This window comes from Vulpes vulpes, chromosome 11 (assembly GCF_048418805.1).
Source record: "Vulpes vulpes isolate BD-2025 chromosome 11, VulVul3, whole genome shotgun sequence".
Lineage (NCBI taxonomy): Eukaryota > Metazoa > Chordata > Mammalia > Carnivora > Canidae > Vulpes > Vulpes vulpes.
Genome location: NC_132790.1, coordinates 17,148,403 through 17,166,922, shown reverse-complemented (window position 1 = coordinate 17,166,922; position 18,520 = coordinate 17,148,403). Strand labels below are relative to the sequence as shown.

At 42.8% G+C, this 18,520-nt stretch overlaps 1 protein-coding gene and 1 long non-coding RNA gene across 4 annotated transcripts in view; one reads left to right on the top strand and one right to left on the bottom strand.

Annotated features, from left to right (window-relative positions):
* The window catches only part of DENND5A (DENN domain containing 5A), a 108,848-nt gene extending 103,181 nt beyond the window's left edge, over nt 1-5,667 (bottom strand). For 2 of the 3 annotated variants that reach the window (XM_026008148.2, XM_072727327.1), the window contains exon 1: nt 5,413-5,667. In XM_026008148.2, the coding sequence (XP_025863933.2) occupies nt 5,413-5,524 (112 nt within the window). In that variant the 5' untranslated portion in view covers nt 5,525-5,667. The remainder of the gene's footprint in view (nt 1-5,412) is intronic. The other variant, XM_072727326.1, reaches the window with a different exon arrangement.
* A 226-nt stretch (nt 5,668-5,893) lies between these two features.
* Nucleotides 5,894-18,237, top strand: LOC140594483 (uncharacterized). The gene is made up of 2 exons (XR_011995340.1): nt 5,894-6,022; nt 16,570-18,237. It is a non-coding gene; the product is annotated as an uncharacterized lncRNA (long non-coding RNA).
* The last annotated feature ends 283 nt before the right edge of the window (nt 18,238-18,520 follow it).

Below are 18,520 nucleotides of genomic sequence, written 5' to 3'. Positions count from 1 at the left end.
GATCTAACTTAGGAAATCTCCCCCTGCTATACAGCAACCTTGACCTCTGGAAGTTATCACAGACACTTGAGGTAAGCTCTCAGGATTCTAGTTTTGCTTCAGCTAGGAGTCTGAGATTCAAAGCAGAAATGCCTTTATAGTATGATCCTGGAGTCCCGGGATCAAGTCCCACATCGGGCTTCCTGCATGGAGCCTGCTTCTCCCTCTGCCTGTGTCTCTGCCTCTCTCTCTCACTCTCCCCCCCCCCCCCCATGAATAAATAAAATCTTTAAAAAATAAAATAAAAAGAAATGTCTTTATATAATAACCATGAGAAAATCTGCATAAAATTGAAAGACTAGCAGAGGAAAATAAAAATAAAATAAAAATTAGCTCATATTGACTCCCTGTTTGAAACTGGCTCATCAAGCTTTTTATAGCCACTTCATCTCAGGAAAGAGATAGCCTTTTTTTTTTTCTTTTATATAAGATATCTGTCTTAGCCATGCAAATCAAAATCACAATGAGATATCTTAACACCCACTAGGATGTCTGTAATCAAAAATAAAGATAAAAAGTGTTGGTGGGGGGAGGCCTGGGTGGCTCAGCAGTTAAGCATCTGCTTTCAGATCAGGGGATAATCCTGAAGTCCCGGAATCAGGTCCCACCTCAGGCTCCCTGCATTGGCCTGCCTATGTCTCTGCTTCTCTCTCTCTCTCTCTCTCTCTCTCTCTCTCTCATGAATAAATAAATAAAATCTTTAAAAAAAGTGTTGGTGAGGACATGGAGAAAGTGGAACCTTCATACACTGCTAGTGGGAATGTATACTGATGTAGTTGTACTGGAAAATACTCTGGAAATTTCTCAAAAAGTTAAACAGAGTTGCCATATGATCCAGCAATTCCACTCCTATGTATATACCCAAGAGAAATACAAAGATATGTCCACACAAAAATGTACACAAATTCACAGCAACATTATTCATAGTAATCAAAAAGTATAAACAACCCAATGTCCATCAATTGATGGATAAATAAAATGTGGTTTATTCATACAACTGAATATTATTCAACTATAAAAAGAAGTAACATATTGATAAATGCTATTACATGGATGAACCCCGAAAACGTGCTAAACAAAAAAAGCCAGTCACAAAAGACCACACAGGACTCCACTTACGTGAAATGTCCAGAATAGGCAAATCTATAAAGATCAAAAGTAGATTAGTGGTTGCTTAGGGCTAAGGAGGAATACAGAGTTGGAAGGAAATAGGGAGTGACTGTTAATGGGTATGAAGGGGGACTACGATGAATATATTCTAAAACTGACTATAGGGCAGCCCCGGGGGCTCAGCAGTTTAGCACCGCTTTCAGCCCAGGGCGTGATCCTGGAGACCCAGGATCCAGTCCCACTTGGGGCTTCCTGCATGGAGCCTGCCTCTCCCTCCCCCTTCTCATATGAATGAATGAATGAATGAATAAAATCTTAGATAAATAAATAAATAGATAAATAGATAAAGCTGACTATACTGATTGCCCAACTCTGTGAATATACTAAAAACCACTAAACTGCACACTTTAAATATGTGTATTATATAGTATATGAATTATATCTCAGTGAAGTTGTTTATATATATGTATATATAGGAGAGAGAACATATACAAATCATAAAACAAATGGAGCAGAACGTTAATCAATCTGGAAAAAGGATGCACTGAAGTTCTCCGTACTATTCATGTCAATGTCCAGTGTGAAATTCTATGAAAAAGCTAAAAAAAAAAAAAAGACATCCCTCATGAGAATCACACATACTATTCTTCCTTAACATGAAACTGAAACCTGTACTAGAAAAATTGCCGTAATTTCTGCTCCTGCCCCTGCCCAACAAATACTTTACTTGTCCCCTCTCCTCAACGGATTACTGCAAAGCATCACTCAAATAGTGGAAAAGAAGAATGAAAGGTGGCAAAGGAGAAAAATATTCTCCACCTTTCTCATGGCCTCAGTTTTTTCATCTGTAAAGTCATCAGAAAGTTATATAATCTCTTGAGGAGTGCTTCCACATTTGACATGCCATGATTTTTATGTTCTATATTCACTGCTCAATATGGTTAAGGAGGAAGATGATCTCACCGGTCCTCTGGCTTTCCTAGTCAGTAAGCATTTTTTCTCTCTTCTAACGGTGACATTAAAAGATGATTTCAGTGTATTCTCAGTGTTCTAAACAGGCTCATACAAAATACTGACCAGTCTCCTATCTATATCCCCAAGTCCTTCTCTTCAATTCTTGGCAGAGCCTGAGAAAACTGGAGTAGTGGATGCATGAACCAAGAATACTTACTTACATTTCAATGCTGGGTGCAGATCAGTTCAGAGGAACTTAAAAAGATTCCAGAGTTAGAAACAGGCCACATGTATTCTGGAACCTTAACTTTCAGACAGAGACAGGGGAAGTTAAACTCAGGAATCCCATCTCATGGTAGTAGGCCTTCTCCTGCAGTCACTGGTGGTGACTACAAGAAGAAAAAAGGGGGGAAAAAGATGCCCAGGCCATCCATCCATCAAAGGGCTAAGAAAGGGACTGGACTCTACTACCATCTGTCTCCCCATTTTGATCCCGTAAATCAAAGGCAATTCTTACATATTTGCTTTCTCTGACAAGCTCAAAAAGCTAGCAAGCAGACACTATTTCCTCAAGTTAGCTAGACTTATGATCCACTCATTGATTACCTTCCCCTCCTCCAACCCAAAATACTTCAACCTACCAGAAAACAATTTTCATACCTTCCTCAGTTCCTTGCACAACAAATAAGTACACGACTTGCCTAAATACTTAAGTCTGCAAGAAAGGGGAAGTGACAGGGAGAGACTCCTATAAAATCTAGTGATTTGAGTTTACGTTCAACACAGCAAGCATCTATGCTGATTGTTGCAACAAGAATGAATTTTAATCCTTCTCCACAAAACTAGAGGAACAAGTAAGTGTCTTTGATTTGCCTGTTTTGGATTCACTTTGCAAGAGTATAGAAGCTACCTGAAGTACAGAACTTAATTTTCATAGGGAGAACATAGACTCCTCAGTACTTCCCTAAAGACCTGAGTGCAATTCACAATTTCCTATAGTTTCACTTACTATGACATCATCAGTTTGAGAGCTGTAAGAGAAAATCCACCCTGTAGAGTCTCAAGACTGACCTCCATAGAGCTATTTGTATTGTTTTTATTTTATTCAGATTCCCTCTGGGTAGTCCAGATTCCCCTACCAACTCACCAGAAATGAAATGAAGGAAAAAAAGAAATCCTTCAATCAGTGCCCATTCGAACAAAGGCCACCTACTGAATAAATGGTCTTGGCATTCCACTACTGCAACCACATTTAAAAAGACAGAAAAAAATACCCTTTCTTCACACATTTTATACAACTGGTCCCCTTTCTTTATTCTCCCAATAAGCTGCCACAGGGGTATAATTTTAGCTTGCTAAAAAAACATATAATTAGCAGATATTCACTAAAAGAAAAGTAACATTTCTGAGTGCCTACTTGATGCGATGCTTTTTACTTACATTTCTTTTCTTTTTTTTTTTTTTTTTTTTTTTTTTTTAATAGATGAAGATCCCAGCAGAGTTATCTAATTTGCCCCACAGTCACAGAGATAGCCAATATACTGAAGAGGAGTAATATTTAACAGCAAAATCCATGCTCTCACTAACACATCACTTCCCAGCTTCATTCTTATGCTTTATCATTTGCAAGCCATCTTTATTTTCTAAAATCAAATTTCTAGAAAATTTAATAAACACGCAAAAGCACAGCATAAAGAAAACACTTGTATATTCCACCACTTTAAAGTTTCTATTACTGAGGAGAACTGTATTCTTTTTAGTCTTTCTCAATATGTTAGTGTTTTCTAAAGACCCAGCCAGGCAATGAGATGCAGTTTACTCTGAGAGGAACGCTGAACCAAAAGTCAAGCAATTAACTAACAGGATGTAGGCCCTACAGTCCTTCCTGGGACTCATTTTCCTCTCTAGGTCCCTCCCAGCTCCAATATCATGAACTGAATTCCAACAACTACACCAAAAAGTCACAAATTTAGTAACTATGAAACAGATGAAAAACTAACATCTGTATTATAAGAATTTGAAGTGAACTTGAAACAGTAAAATTGCTCCCAACAAAAGACCTAGTATCAATAGCATTGTTGCTTCATGATTTTTTTCTCCATGTGGTATTAATTTGAGAAAATAATGTATTTGTTCTGACCTTGTTAAAGGTCATCAATTGATCATGTTTTATAAAAGATGGTCTATTTTTATCATTTAAGTATGCACCTAATTTTTTTTCATAAGAAACACTGGGATTTTTCTGGTGACAAAAAAGAAAAACAAAAAAACCCTGCCCTATTATCTCTGAAGCAAGGTAAAATTAGTCAATAGCATAATCGCTTCCAGGAAACTTGAGTGAATACATCATGACAGAACACTGGAAAGGAGTATCCCTCATCAAACCAGGATGACACAACAAACCTCCATTCGCATGAAACCTGCAAACTGGACACTCCAGACAAAACTTTTTCAAAACTGTTGCAATTCAAAGGCTCCAATGACAGTGCAGCGGTATTGGTGGGGATTTTACAGTTATGACATCCTTCTGCAATTCTTGTCAAATTTGATCTGGACCCCATCTTCACTTTCCTATCGCTTCCTCTTTGAAAGATGACTTAGGAAGCATCAGTACCCAACCGAGACTACCTCATTAGGTTGCTGCCCTTTTTTACTCACAAATGAGGCTGGTCTCCTAAACGGCCACGCGTTACTTTTCATAAACAGAGGCATGGCCCCGGGGTACTGGCCCTTTCTAGAACTAAGAGAGTTCTCATCCTTGGTGTGGCTCAAGTTCACGTTATTACTTCATGTCCTATCAAACCAGGGGGCCCGGCCCAGGGCTGAGTTAGAACGGTTTTGAGGAACTGCCTTCTTGGGAAGAGGCCAGAAAAACCCACAAGTTTGTTTTGCTCTCCTTGGTTTGTTTTTTTTCTCTTTTTTTTTTTTTTTTTTTTTTTTTAAGTCTGGGTGGAACTTACTTTCGCTGTGATTCTTCCCTCCCTAACGGGTGTTCGGCAACAAGCTTACCTTCATCTTGCACAAAGTCGTTTTACCTTCACGAGACAGAACACACAGCGCTTCCCCCCCCTCGTCGTCCCCTACTACAGGGGCACAGCGCAGGGGGCGCAGGGGCCGTTCACGCCCCTCCCGACCAGAGCCCCTCAGCCCGCTTGCCCACCTCTAGCCCGACACCCCCTTCCCCCGCGCCAGCCGTGGGTCCCGCGGACCGGCCCTCGCCCAGTCGCGGGACAAAGCAGGGAGGTTTCCTCGAGGGTCCCCGGACGCAGCGGGCGCGGGGAAGCAGCCCGGGACTCCGCGCGCACTCACCCGACAGCTCGTCCGGCTCCAGCCCGGTCTCGGTGTCCAGCCCGCAGATGACAAAGTAGTCGGCGAAACGACTGGGCGCCGAGCCCCCTCCGCCGCCGCCGCCGCCGCTCATGGCGCCGGGGCCGAGCCGGGCCGGGCCGTGCGGAGCGCGGAGCCCCCGCACCAGGGCGCCCGCCCGCCCTCAGGCCGCCCCTCCCGCCGCCGCCGCCGCTACCGCGGCTCGGGCCGCCGCCCCCGGCCCTGGCCCGGTCCCCGCGGCCGCCGCGGCTGCCGTGACGGGGCAGGGGGGCACCGGGCCGCCCCGCGCCGCATCCTGGACGCCTTCCTCTCCCCGCCGCCGCCGCCGTCAGCCGAGAGCGCCGCGACCGGAGCGAGCCTGAAGAAGGGCGGAAAGCGCTGAGGAGAGCCCCCACCGCGACCCCCTCCCGCCGCGCCTGCGCAGGCGCCGTCGGGGAGGGGGCGGGCGCCTGGCGGAAAGGATGACGTGATGCTCTTCGGGCCCCGCGGGCCGCAGCTTCCCAGGCGGCCGCCGCAGCGCCGCCGGCCACTGCCCGCTCGCCCGCAACCACCACCCCCTCGAGGCCGCGACTCCCTTTGAGAGGATGAGGAGGTGAGGGATGAGTGGGCGCACCCCGCAGAGCCGATTCCCTGGCCCGTGTTCTGTCCCCCCATCCACTCCTCACCCTGGAAGTCCCGACGTCTCCTCGTTAGCCGGGCCCTGTCACGGGGATGGGGTCGCAGGACGACCTGGGCAGCCCACTCCCCCCAGCTCCAGGCGACACCTAGACCCCAGAGGGCTCCTTCCCGCCGCGCCTGCCCCGTGGCTTCCGTGGGCAGGAGAGCTGAAGAGGACTTCTCTTTTGGAGGAGGTGGATCAGCCAGCCCCATATTTACCTTTGTTTTACAAATGGGGAAACTAAGGCTCAGAAAGAAACAAGACTGCCCCCAAGGTTATTATATAGAGTCTAAGAGACAAAACCCAGGCTAGACTCCTGGGCTTGTGGTCAGCTCCCAGCTCCCTAACCCACCACCCCACGCAGGCCTTTTCCCAAGCATCAGACTGTCCTGTTCTCCCTCCTGGAGTTCCCAGAGGCCCAGGCCACTTAGGAGCTCCCCTTCTTCCACTTAGGAGAATTCTCAGGTCCATCTCTGAGCCAGTCCTTCTGAGAGCAAGTGGGGAATGAGGAGTAGAGAAATTTGCCTCCTGGTTCTTGTCTTGGGACCCTCTGATTTGGTTTCCCACAGAGGATAGACAGGAAGCTGGGGATCGGAAGCCAGAAAGGTAATACAGTATGGTGGTTACTGCGATGGGCTCTAGAAACAGAATGCTTAGATTTGAATCCTGACTTTGTCATTTACTGTGTGACCTTGGGCATTTTCCAGGGGCCGGCAGTCATGTTTTTGTGAAGATTACATAAGATAAATGTGCAAACTGGTAAAATGGTCATAACAGTGACACGGCATTCCATAATTATTATAAATTATTATTATTATTGGAACATACATGGCATTCCATAATTATTATAAATTATTATTATTATTCCAGCAAGAGGCTTGCTTTGGCAGGCTGCTACTAAGGACTCGGAAAGCAGCTGGTTTCCCCAAGGGCCAACCCTGGTTCTCTTCTGGGTTATCTCCTGGGTTCTCCCCTGGGTGCTTCTCTCAAACATTGGTACCCTTAGGGAGGGTGGCCTGGAGGTCACAGCCAACATCACAGGGAACCATAGTACCTGCCCCTCCCTGTATGTAGCCTGCCTGAACTGATGGGACAAAAAGAGGAGGAGAAGGGAAGCCTGGATGGCTCAGTCAGTTAAGTGTCTGACTCTTGATCTCAGGGTTGTGAGTTTAAGCCCTGTGTTGGGCTCAAAAAATATAAACAAACAGGGATGCCTGGGTGGCTCAGCGGTTTGGTGCCTGCCTTTGGCCGAGGGTGTGATCCTGGAGACCCGGGATCGAGTCCCACACCAGGCTCCCTGCATGGAGCCTGCTTCTCCCTCTGCTTGTGTCTCTGCCTCTCTCTCTCTCTGTGTGTCTCTCATGAATATATATTTTTTATATATATATACATATATATATATTCAATATATATATACACAAACAAAAATTAAAAAGTAGGAAGGAGAAGGTATCTTTACAAAGCCTATTCAGGGTGATGCCCCACCCTATCCTTCCTATATGTTGGGGACAGAGATAATAGAGGGGGCTCAGAGAACTAAATAATTACACAGCACCTGAGGCACCACCTCAGGCTGGCAGATGGTCAGGGAATGCTTCCAGAAGGCAGTATAATATGACCTGAGTTCCAGAGAATCAAAAGGAATTTCTCAGGTAAAAGGGGAGAGAAAAAGATGTTTCAGGATGCAAGGGCAATGACAGAGAGTGACATATTAAATTGGTACATTTAGGCAACAGCAAGTAATTCAATTCAATGTGAAATGGAAAATTAAAAGGGGATGAAACCAAGGAAAGAGAGGGACAGAGCAGGAAAAGCTTCAAATGCCAGGCCAGAGAATTGATCCTGTAGAGTGTGTATCAGGGGTGGTAAGTTAGAGGAATTTGAGCTGAGGAATAACAAGATCTGACCGACATCTTAAAAAGATCACTTGGGGGTGATATGGGAGAAGAGACTTGAAAAAGACTTAAATGTCCTCAGTCTGAAAGCCCAGAGACTTTTTATCTAATGCATCCAGGGCAATCAAATGCTGGGAGATCTCTCACACTAACTCAACTCATAAAACACAAGTTTGAAACAAAAGCCCAACTGTATTAATTTTCCCTGGGAAATGTAACTGCTCAGAGGCCCAGAATACTCAACTGTCAAGTGATCTCTTTCCCAGTAGAAAATGTGTTTGGCAGAGTGATTGCTTCTTTGGAGAGAGAGAAAAGAGAACTGGATGCTCCTTAGATTTAGTGTTTAAATCCCCAATCCTGGGGATCCCTGGGTGGCACAGCGGTTTGGCGCCTGCCTTTGGCCCAGGGCGCGATCCTGGAGACCCGGGATCGAGTGCCACGTCGGGCTCCCGGTGCATGGAGCCTGCTTCTCCCTCTGCCTGTGTCTCTGCCTCTCTCTCTCTCTGTGTGTGTGACTATCATAAAAAAAAAAAAAAAAAAAAAAAAAAAAAAAATCCCCAATCCTGCTTTTACTAGCTGTGTGAGCTGAGGCACATCAGTTAACCTCTCTGGAATAAGAATAATCATTCTTACCTTTCAGAAGATTGCTTTGAAGATTGTTAAATTAATTTTTTTAAATCAATGAAAAAAAGACTTTCTAATATCTGGGACATAATACACTCTTAATAAGTGGCATTCTGGGGCACCCATTTCACAATTAAGCACATGAGAATAAACAAATGGACATCTGAGGGAAGATAATTCCAGGGAAGAGCATGAGGCTGAAATGTGCCTAGAGTGTTCAAGGAGTTATAAAAAGTCTGGGGTGGCTAGAAAGAGTTGGGGTGGGAAGAGTGGTAGAAGATTGTAGAAGGTGTGGTGGAATTGGCTAGTAGTTCACAAAAAAATCATGAAACCTTTACACAGTGTGTAGAGTTGTCCCTAGGAAGCAGCTGTCTAGTCATGGCAACATTTCCCAGTCCCACTTGCATCTAGATGTGGCCATGTGACTAGTTCTCACCAGTGGAATGTTTGTAGGAATTTGTGTGTCACTGCTAATCAGGGTATTTAAGAAGCAAATGAGGCTTCTCTCTTTTATGCCTCCCACCAGCTAGAAGTAGAGATTCTAAGATTCTGAGATTTTAGATTCTAAGTAGAGATTCTAAGATTCTGAGAGTCTAAGGAATGGTAAAAAAGAAGACAGAGCCTGGATCTCTGAATCAAGCACATAGAGGAAAGGTTCCAACTGACCAAGAGCACCCACACTGGACAGTTTTGTGAACAAGAAATAAACTTCAGGGGCACCTGGGTGGCTTAGTTAAGCATCTGCCTTTGGCTCAGGCCATGATCCCAGGGTCCTGGAATGGAGCCCCACACCAGGCTCCCTGCTCAGTGGGGAGTCTGCTTCTCCCTCTGCCACTCCCATGCTCATGCTCTCTCTCTCTCTCTCTCTCTCTCTCTCTCTCTCTCTCTCAAGGAAGTAAAATCTTTAAAAAGAAAGAAAGGAAGGAAGAAAAAGAAACAAACAAGCAAATAAATTTCAATTATGTTAAGCCCCTGGTACTATAGGGTTTAGTTTTTTTGTTTTTTGGTTTTTTTTTTTTAATTTTATTTATTTATGATAGTCACAGAGAGAGGGAGAGAGAGAGAGAGAGAGGCAGAGACACAGGCAGAGGGAGAAGCAGGCTCCATGCACCGGGAGCCCGATATGGGATTCGATCCCGGCTCTCCAGGATCGCGCCCTGGGCCAAAGGCAGGCGCCAAACCGCTGCGCCACCCAGGGATCCCTATAGGGTTTATTTGTTACAGCATCTAGCATTACCATCACCAAAGCAGATGTTGGAGGCGGGACAAAGCAAATTACAGAGAGCTTTGTAGGCACACTGTAAAGATTTTGCCTTTGTCTCTGAATAAATTGAAGAGTCACTGGAGAGTTTTGAAAAAGAGAGTCATGGTATGATTTAGTTTAAAAGGATATCCAAGGGATCCCTGGGTGGCGCAGCGGTTTGGCGCCTGCCTTTGGCCCAGGGCGCGATCCTGGAGGCCCGGGATCGAATCCCACGTCGGGCTCCCAGTGCATGGAGCCTGCTTCTCCCTCTGCCTGTGTCTCTGCCTCTCTCTCTATCTCTCTGTGACTATCATAAATAAATAAAAATTAAAAAAAAAATTTAAAAAAAAAAAAAAAAAAAAGGATATCCAAGGTACTATTTTAAGCACTTTACAAATATTAACTCTACCTAGAACTTGCCCCTGAACTCAAGATTTTTGAGTGATTTTTGAGTTTAACTGACTTATCATCTTAGTTTGGAGGTCTAAAAGGCATCTCCAAGTTAACATATTCCAAATTAGATTTCTGATTTTCCCCCATAATACTGTCCCTTCCACATTCTTTCCCCATCTTAGTAAATGGCAACCCTATTCTTTCAGCTCATGCAAAAACCTTATTCATTCTTGATTTCTCTCCACTCTGTCTGTCTGTCTCTCTTTATTCAAACACATACACACATTAGAAAATTCTATTAGTGCTGAAAAACAATGAATAAAGCATAGCACTATACTGTCCAACTTTTAATCCCTTTAAAATTATCTGGCCCAAATTACAAGGAAACAAAAAAGAACAAGCTACTAAATGTTCATTTTAGTTGTATGAAATCCAGAAAAATCTCATCCTGAGATTTTTCAAGCATATTTTGAAAAATACTTTGGAACTTTATAAGTGAGTAACCTCTACTTTTAGTGAGTGTTGCTAGATAATGATATCAATAATGGAAAGGCTAGGAAATAAAAACAATTTCAGGGGCAGCCCCGGTGGCTCAGCGGTTTAGTGCTGCCTACAGCCCACGGCGTGATCCTGGAGACCCGGAATCAAGTCCCACATCAAGCTCTCTGCATGGAGCCTGCTTCTCCCTCTGCCTTTGTCTCTGCCTCTCTCTCTCTCTCTCTGTATTCTCATGAATAAATAAAATCTTTAAAAAAAAAAAACAATTTCATAGAGTATAAAACAGTAATATATACCATGCATGTAATAAATCTCATTTTTAGTATAAAAAGTATACATATTTTATTAATAAATCATTTCCTTTTGCTTGATACATATTCAATAAGTTGGGCTTTTTTTTAAAAAGTAAGCTCTACTCCTAGTGTAGGGCTTGAACCCACAACCCCAAGATCAAGAGTCACATGCTGTACCAAAGGAGCCAGCCAGGCACCCTTCAACAATTAATTTTTTTTTAAGATTTTATTTATTTATTCATGAAAGAGAGACAGAGACAGAGAATGACAGAAAGAGAAGCAGGCTCCATGCAGGGAGCCCGACATGGGGCTTGATCCCAGGTCCCCAGGATCACGCCCTGGGCTAAAGGCAGCGCTAAACCACTGAGCCACCCAAGCTGCCCTCAACAAGCAATTTTTTTTTTAAAATTAAAAAAAAAAAAACCTAAGTAATTTTAAAATACCAGTTTTTTTTAATAACTCATTTTTATTTTTTCATTGGCTTAGTAAGATGACCAAAGGCAGATGAGTTGCTTATGGAAAATCTAGATAAATAGCCTGACACAGACATCTGTGCAAATCAGTGGGCATTCTTTCTTTTTTTTTTTTAATTTTTATTTATTTATGACAGTCACAGAGAGAGAGAGAGAGAGAGGCAGAGACACAGGCAGAGGGAGAAGCAGGCTCCATGCACCAGGAGCCCAACGTGGGATTCAATCCCGGGTCTCCAGGATCAAGCCCTGGGCCAAAGACAGGCGCTAAACCACTGCACCACCCAGGGATCCCTAAAATACCAGTTTGAAGGGACACCGGATCATTTGCCCTTTTATTACTCCCATGAGTGTTGCCTCTGCCCTGGAGGAAATAGGAAGAGCAGGGATAGCTATACCTTGCAAGTCTGTACCCTAAAAAAGCAACACCAAAGAGGAGAGGGGCAGCTGGGTGGCTCAGGGGTTTAGTGCCACCTTCAGCCCAGGATGTGATCCTGGAGACCCGGGATCGAGCCCCATATCGGGCTCCCTGCATGGAGTGGAGCCTGCTTCTCCCTCTGCCTGTGTCTCTGCCTCTCTCTGTCTCTGATGAATAAATAAATAAAACCTTTAAATAAAAAGTTTAAATTTTTTATATAATTTTAAATAAAAATTTTTTAAAAAAAGTAAAGAGGAGGGAGGATATGATCACAACAGATCAGCCCAAAAACAGAGTCAAACCCTGCCTTGAAAGATGGAATGAAATCGTTGGTGTATCTTGGATCAAAACTAACTGGAAAAGTATATATATATGTGTGTGTGTGCATTGTAGTATATAACAGCAAGACCAAACAGAAAAACTAAGTGGTAACAATCCAAATATCCAGCTATAGGGGACAAGTCAAATAAACTACAGTCTGTGCAAAACTTGAAATATTATGCATTTGTAAAACAAAACAAGCAAGAGAAAGAAGGAAAAACAAAAAGAAGACTCATTGTGAACTGCATGAAAAAATATCCAAGATATATTGTTAATGGAAAAAGCAACGTATGAAACAGTGTGTGTTAATAGCTAAAACGTGGAAGCATGGGGATACCTGGGTGGCTCAGCAGTTTAGCGCCTGCCTTTGGCCCGGGGCGCGATCCTGGAGTCCAGGGTTCGAGTCCCACATCGGGCTCCCAGCATGGAGCCTGCTTCTCCCTCCTCCTGTGTCTCTGCCTCCCCCCACCCCATGTCTATCATAAATAAATAAATAAATAAATAAATAAATAAATCTTTTTTGAAAAAAAAAATAAATAAAATGTGGAAGCAACCCGAGTGTCCATCCATGAATGACTGAATAAGCAAAATGCAGTGTATACCCATACACACACACACACACGCAGTCAAATATTATTCAGCCTTTAAAAGGAAGGAAAATCAGACATATGCTACAATATGGATGAACCTTAAAGACATTTAATTACATTTAATTTAGGACAAATAATTACACTAAATGAAATAAGCCAGTCACAGAAAGACACGTACAATACGATTCCACTTACATGAGTTACCTAGACTAGTCAAAATCCTAGAGACTAAAAGTAGAATGGTGGTTTCCAGGGGTTGGTGAGGAGAGAAGAATGAGGCCTCTTTATTTAGTGGGATATAGAGTATACAATTTGCAAGATAAAGAGTTCTAGTGATGGATGGTGATAGTTGTTCAGCATTATGGATGTACTTACTACCACTGAACTGTATGCTTAAACATGATTAATATGGTAAATTTTATGTTATGCACGTTTATTTTACCACAAATTTTTAAATTGAGAAAAAATCCACAGAAAAATAATGGAATTTCAAGGTAACTCATCATTCTTTAGTTGTTCTGAACTTTCTGGACACTAGCTTTTTCCTTTATTTCTTCTTCTACTTCTTCTTTTTCCTTTAATTAGAGAGAAAGAGGGAAGAGCAGAAGAAGAGGAAGAGAAAGAATCTTAAGCAGGTTCCAAGCCCAGCACACAGCCCCACTCAGTTCAGAGCCTCTGGCTCGGCACATTGCAAGTCTTGATCTCACAACCCTGAGATCATGACCTGAGCCAAAAATAAGAGTCAGACACTTAACAAACTGAGACACTTAGGTGCCTCTGCACACTAGCTTTTAAAAATGAAAGGGTAGGGGATCCCTGGGTGGCTCAGCGGTTTAGTGCCTGCCTTTGGCCCAGGGCCTGATCCTGGAGACCTGGGATCGAGTCCCACGTCGAGCTCCCTGCATGGAGCCTGCTTCTCCCTCTGCCTGTGTCTCTACCTCTCTCTCTCTCTCTCTCTCTCTCATGAATAAATAAATAAAATCTTTAAAAAAACAAAAGGGTAGATCTGAGCTAAGGATACAAATCAGAAGCAATTTTAAATAAGATTTTATTTATTTATCTGACAGAGAGCATAAGCAGGGAGAGTGGCAGAGAGAGAGAGGGAGAAGTAGGCTCCCTGCTCTGCAGTATGGGACTCCATCCCAGGACCCCAGGATCAGGACCTGAGCTAAAGGCAGACACTTAACAAACTGAGCCACCCAGGTACCCAGAAGCAATTTTTTTTTAATGTAGAAAAAATGAACTCACGTATTGAAAGACAGCTTTTTCTTTTTTCACAAATGAGAAATATATGTTTATTCTGATACTTCTGATCAGTTGTACAACTAATCTAGGACAAATTGGCAAATATATTTTACCTTATTTCTTCAGGACTGGGGTTTTTCGATGGCTTCAAATTTGAAGTTAGGGTACATATTCACAACTGCCTTTTTTTTTTAAGATTTTATTTATTTATTTATTTATTTATTTATTTATTTATTTATGACACAGAAAGAGAGACGCAGAGATATAGGCAGAGGGAGAAGCAGGCTCCCTGCAGGGAGTCCATGTGGGACTCGATCCCAGAACTCCAGGTTCACGCTCTGCCACCCAGGCGTCCCTCACATCTGCTTTACCGTACATTTGCTTAAGCTTAAAAACCTCCCTCTCCACTCTTGCTGGTACTCTGGGTCAGTATCAACAGGTCCTCCAGATGCCTGTCCCTAAGTTCTGTATTCTCTAATCTTGTCCATGAAGAGTTTCTGTACAGGATCAAGTTCCTTATTAAATGCCACTGCTGGCAGCCCGGGTGGCCCAGCGGTTTATCGCCGCCTTCAGCCCAGGGCGTGATCCTGGGGACCGGGGATGGAGTCCCACATCAGGCTCCATGCATGGAGCCTGATTCTCCCTCTCTCTCTCTCTCTCTCTCTCATATGAATAAATAAAAATCTTTAAAATAAATAAATAAAAAATAAAAGAAATAAATGCCACTGCTGTAATGCCAATGGTCCTCCTCAAATGGGCTGAGACTTGCAGACCTGATGACAGAGGAGAACCTGAAAAGCCTCTGAAGAACCATGGTGATTCTGTTGTGGACAGGAAATATCTTGGACGCAGTAGGCAACTGGCTGCCTCTAGGTAGATAAAAGACAGCTCTTAATGGAACTGAGAACTCGATAAATCACTGAAAATTACCTTACAGAAATGTATGTCAACATAGCATTCTTAGTTAATGTGAAATGAACCAATTTCTCGATTTATAAATTTATAAATTTTACCATTGGGACTTTTAGTACAATAAATATTGGGGGATGCCTGGGTGGCTCAGTGGTTGAGCATCTGCCTTTGGTTCAGGGTGTGATCCTGGAGTTCCAGGATTGAGTCCCACATCCAGCTCCTGCAAGGAGTCTGCTTCTCCCTCTGCCTATGTCTCTGCCTTCTCTCTGTGTCTCTCATGAATAAATAAAAAAAATCTTTAAAAACTATATTGATGTTATAACATATTCCTCAGAGACCCTTATATGGATCTCTGAGATCAGATTCCCTGGGTTCAAATCTCAACTTTACCATTTACAGAATCTATAGTTTTGGGTAAATTACTTCACTTCTCTATGCCTCCATTACCTCATCAGTAAGAGAGAGATAATATTACCTGTCTCACTACATTTGCTGTATGAGTTAAATGAGATGATAACATATAAGAAAAACAAGGGTATGCAATATGCTATTATCTATGTAAAAAAAAGAGAAAATAAAAGAACTATGTACTTTCTTGTATACACATATACTATTTTTGGGAAAATAAGACATTGTTAAAATTGATTGCTTCTAGGGAAGGAAACTGAATGGCTAGGATAAGAAATAGAAGGGAAATGTTTCACTGTATATGTTCTTTTGTATTTTTTGAGTTTTGAACCATAATGACGTATTATCTCTTCAAAAATAGATAATATTCAGACTTTTTAAATGTCATCTTCTTTCTCCAGTCTCCCCTACTCACACAAGATTAATCTGCCAGCCATCCAGCTCTGGTCATGCTAAACCCTTAGTAGGATACCAACTCTGGGACTGCCAAGATTCTCTATGATCCGGGCTCAACCTATCCATCCTATTATTCTTCCTTTCACACCATCTATATCTCCGGCCAAGCCTTACTGCTTACTGTCTTCCAAGCAGCCACCCTCTTGGGACCAAAGTGTCCATTACCCATCCCCACCTCAGAATTTGGAAAGCCCAAAGTGAATCACATATGTATGGCTCTTGCTCTGCACCTCCTTTCCCACCTCGTTTTCTCTGGTTTGCGTCAGTAAACATATACAAAACCTCTTCCCTGACCCTACCTGAGCCTGATAACAGCTCTAGCAGTTCAGGCCTTAGAATGAGGGCTTGCTGCCCCAACTAAGTCTTGTAATTCCAAAAGGAAGAGCTATGTAGGTCAAAAACTCCCTGGGCCAATAGCCTTTGTCTACTAAAAAACTCAGAAAACAGGAGGATCCCCGCCTTCCCCTTCCAAGCTGGGTCTGCCCTATGCCCAAAGGGAAAAGCAAATGGTGGGACACTGTGTTAGGCAGATGAGGACCCTCACTTGGCCTGACATACTATATAGACAAGGAGGCTGGGACAACCCTCCCCCTAAACTCATCTGTATATTCTTACTTGGCTTCATATAGGGCCTCTGAAGTGAGGATAGGGCCAAGGCTGGATTTCAAGCTAATACCAGATTAATTTTCCTCCTTCACCTGTTGACCCCATTCAGGACTGAGCTCATGCCTCATCTCTTCTAAGGGTCCTCCACTGAGAACTCCTACAGCTCTCTTCATCTCATCACACAGGGCTTTGATGTCTACTACTCAGTTTCCTTCCCCCAAAGCAATCAATGTTAGCAATGCCTTGCATATCCTTCCAGAAATAGTCTACGCCTATACTAGCAGAGGCACTTCCTCCAGCAAGACCGGAATCAACTTTACTCCACCCAGGCAAAACCTGCCCCCTTCCAGCTCACAGCACAGCATTCAAGAAAGATCAGCTGATGAACCCACAGGTGCTTAAAACCCTTATTCTCCAATGCTCAGTGAAGAGTTCACCATGTGCAAAATAAAATGAATCTTGCTGATGATACAGAGAAATGGATGGTTTATAGTATGGGCTTAAAACTGGAAACACAAATTCAGCTAGATATAGACTGATACAACCACAGCTCTCTAGCAGCCAGCTCTTTTTGCACAGTGATCCATCTCTACAGAAGTCACACAGCCTTCACTTTCCATGCCCTATTCTCCCACCAGCTCCCAATACCTCATTCATAACAAGCATCAGGTCCTCATGGCTCTCCATGACACAAGCTCCCTGAATTGACTGAAAATTAGACATCACCCTTCAGCTACCATAACCCACAGTAACAAAGAAGCTTCAAAGAAGAGTCAGCAACAAGCAGCATCTGATGCCCCATGGCATGGGGAAATATGAAGTTGAGCAACAAGAGAAGCAAATTGCAGATAACGTCGACAAGTGATGCAATTTTCCCAGAAGTAGTTCATGAGCACATGCATTTGCATATCTATGTATATATCTGTTTGAGTTTATATGTGAGTGAGGATTTGTGTGTAGGGTTGATCATGTGTGTGTGTGTGTATATATATATATATATATACACATTTATGTATATTAGATGTATATTTGTTCGTCTGCATGTGTAAATAATTGTGTGTTGTGTGCACGTGTGTTGTGTGTACTGGAGGAGGCTGAGACAGGGCAGAGTGGCAAGACCAGATAAGCAGAGGGGTACCTTTGCCTCTTGACAAACTCAAGAATGACTCACTGGTGGTCCACTCTTTCCCTCTATCCTTCTAGTTTGAGGAATCTTTTGAGAGTCTGGGCGGATGGCCTTATATGAGCTGCTGCCAACCCTCTCCCTTAGACTGTGAACATAGTGGCCTCGCTATTCCCATCAACTTGAGAGCCAAGAACTTCCTGGGAAAGGCCAGATGGTCTAGTGAGGGAAGTGAAAGGGCCTTGGACAAGATCCCAAAAGGAAGATATATTTATCTTCGTCCGTGGCCGAACGCTCAAAAATTTCTTTGGGGTGATGGAATTATAATGTATTTTGAGAGATGCCTCGGTGGCTCAGTGGTTGAGCATCTGCCTTTGGCTTAGGTCATGATCCCAGGGTCCCCCTGGATTGAATCCCGCATCGGGCTCACTGCAGAGAGCTGCTTCTCCCTCTGCCTAGGTCTCTGCCTCTCTCTGTGTCTCTCATGAATAAATAAATATAAGTAAAATATTAAAAATAATAATAATGTATTTTGATTGTGGCGGTGGTTAAATAATTGTTTGTATTTGTCATATCTCACAGAACCATATACTAAAAAGAGTGAATTTTATGGTAAATGATATCTTAATAAAAAATGGGAAAACATCTATAAAATTGATAATTGAATATTTTATCATTTTTTTCCAGTGGACTGTAAACAAAAACATACAGAGTCATTCTATCAATTTTCCAAGTTATATCAATCTGCCTTTAATGTGACAGACAGAAAAATCATACCAGAATTACATAGAGAAAACTAATGATATTTAATTATTGAGATGATTAAATTTATAATAATGATATTGACAGAATTCAAACAGCACATCAAGAATTAACTATAATCAAAATAAACTGAATTTCTAAAGTTCAGAGCATTATGTCCTAGAACATATTTGGA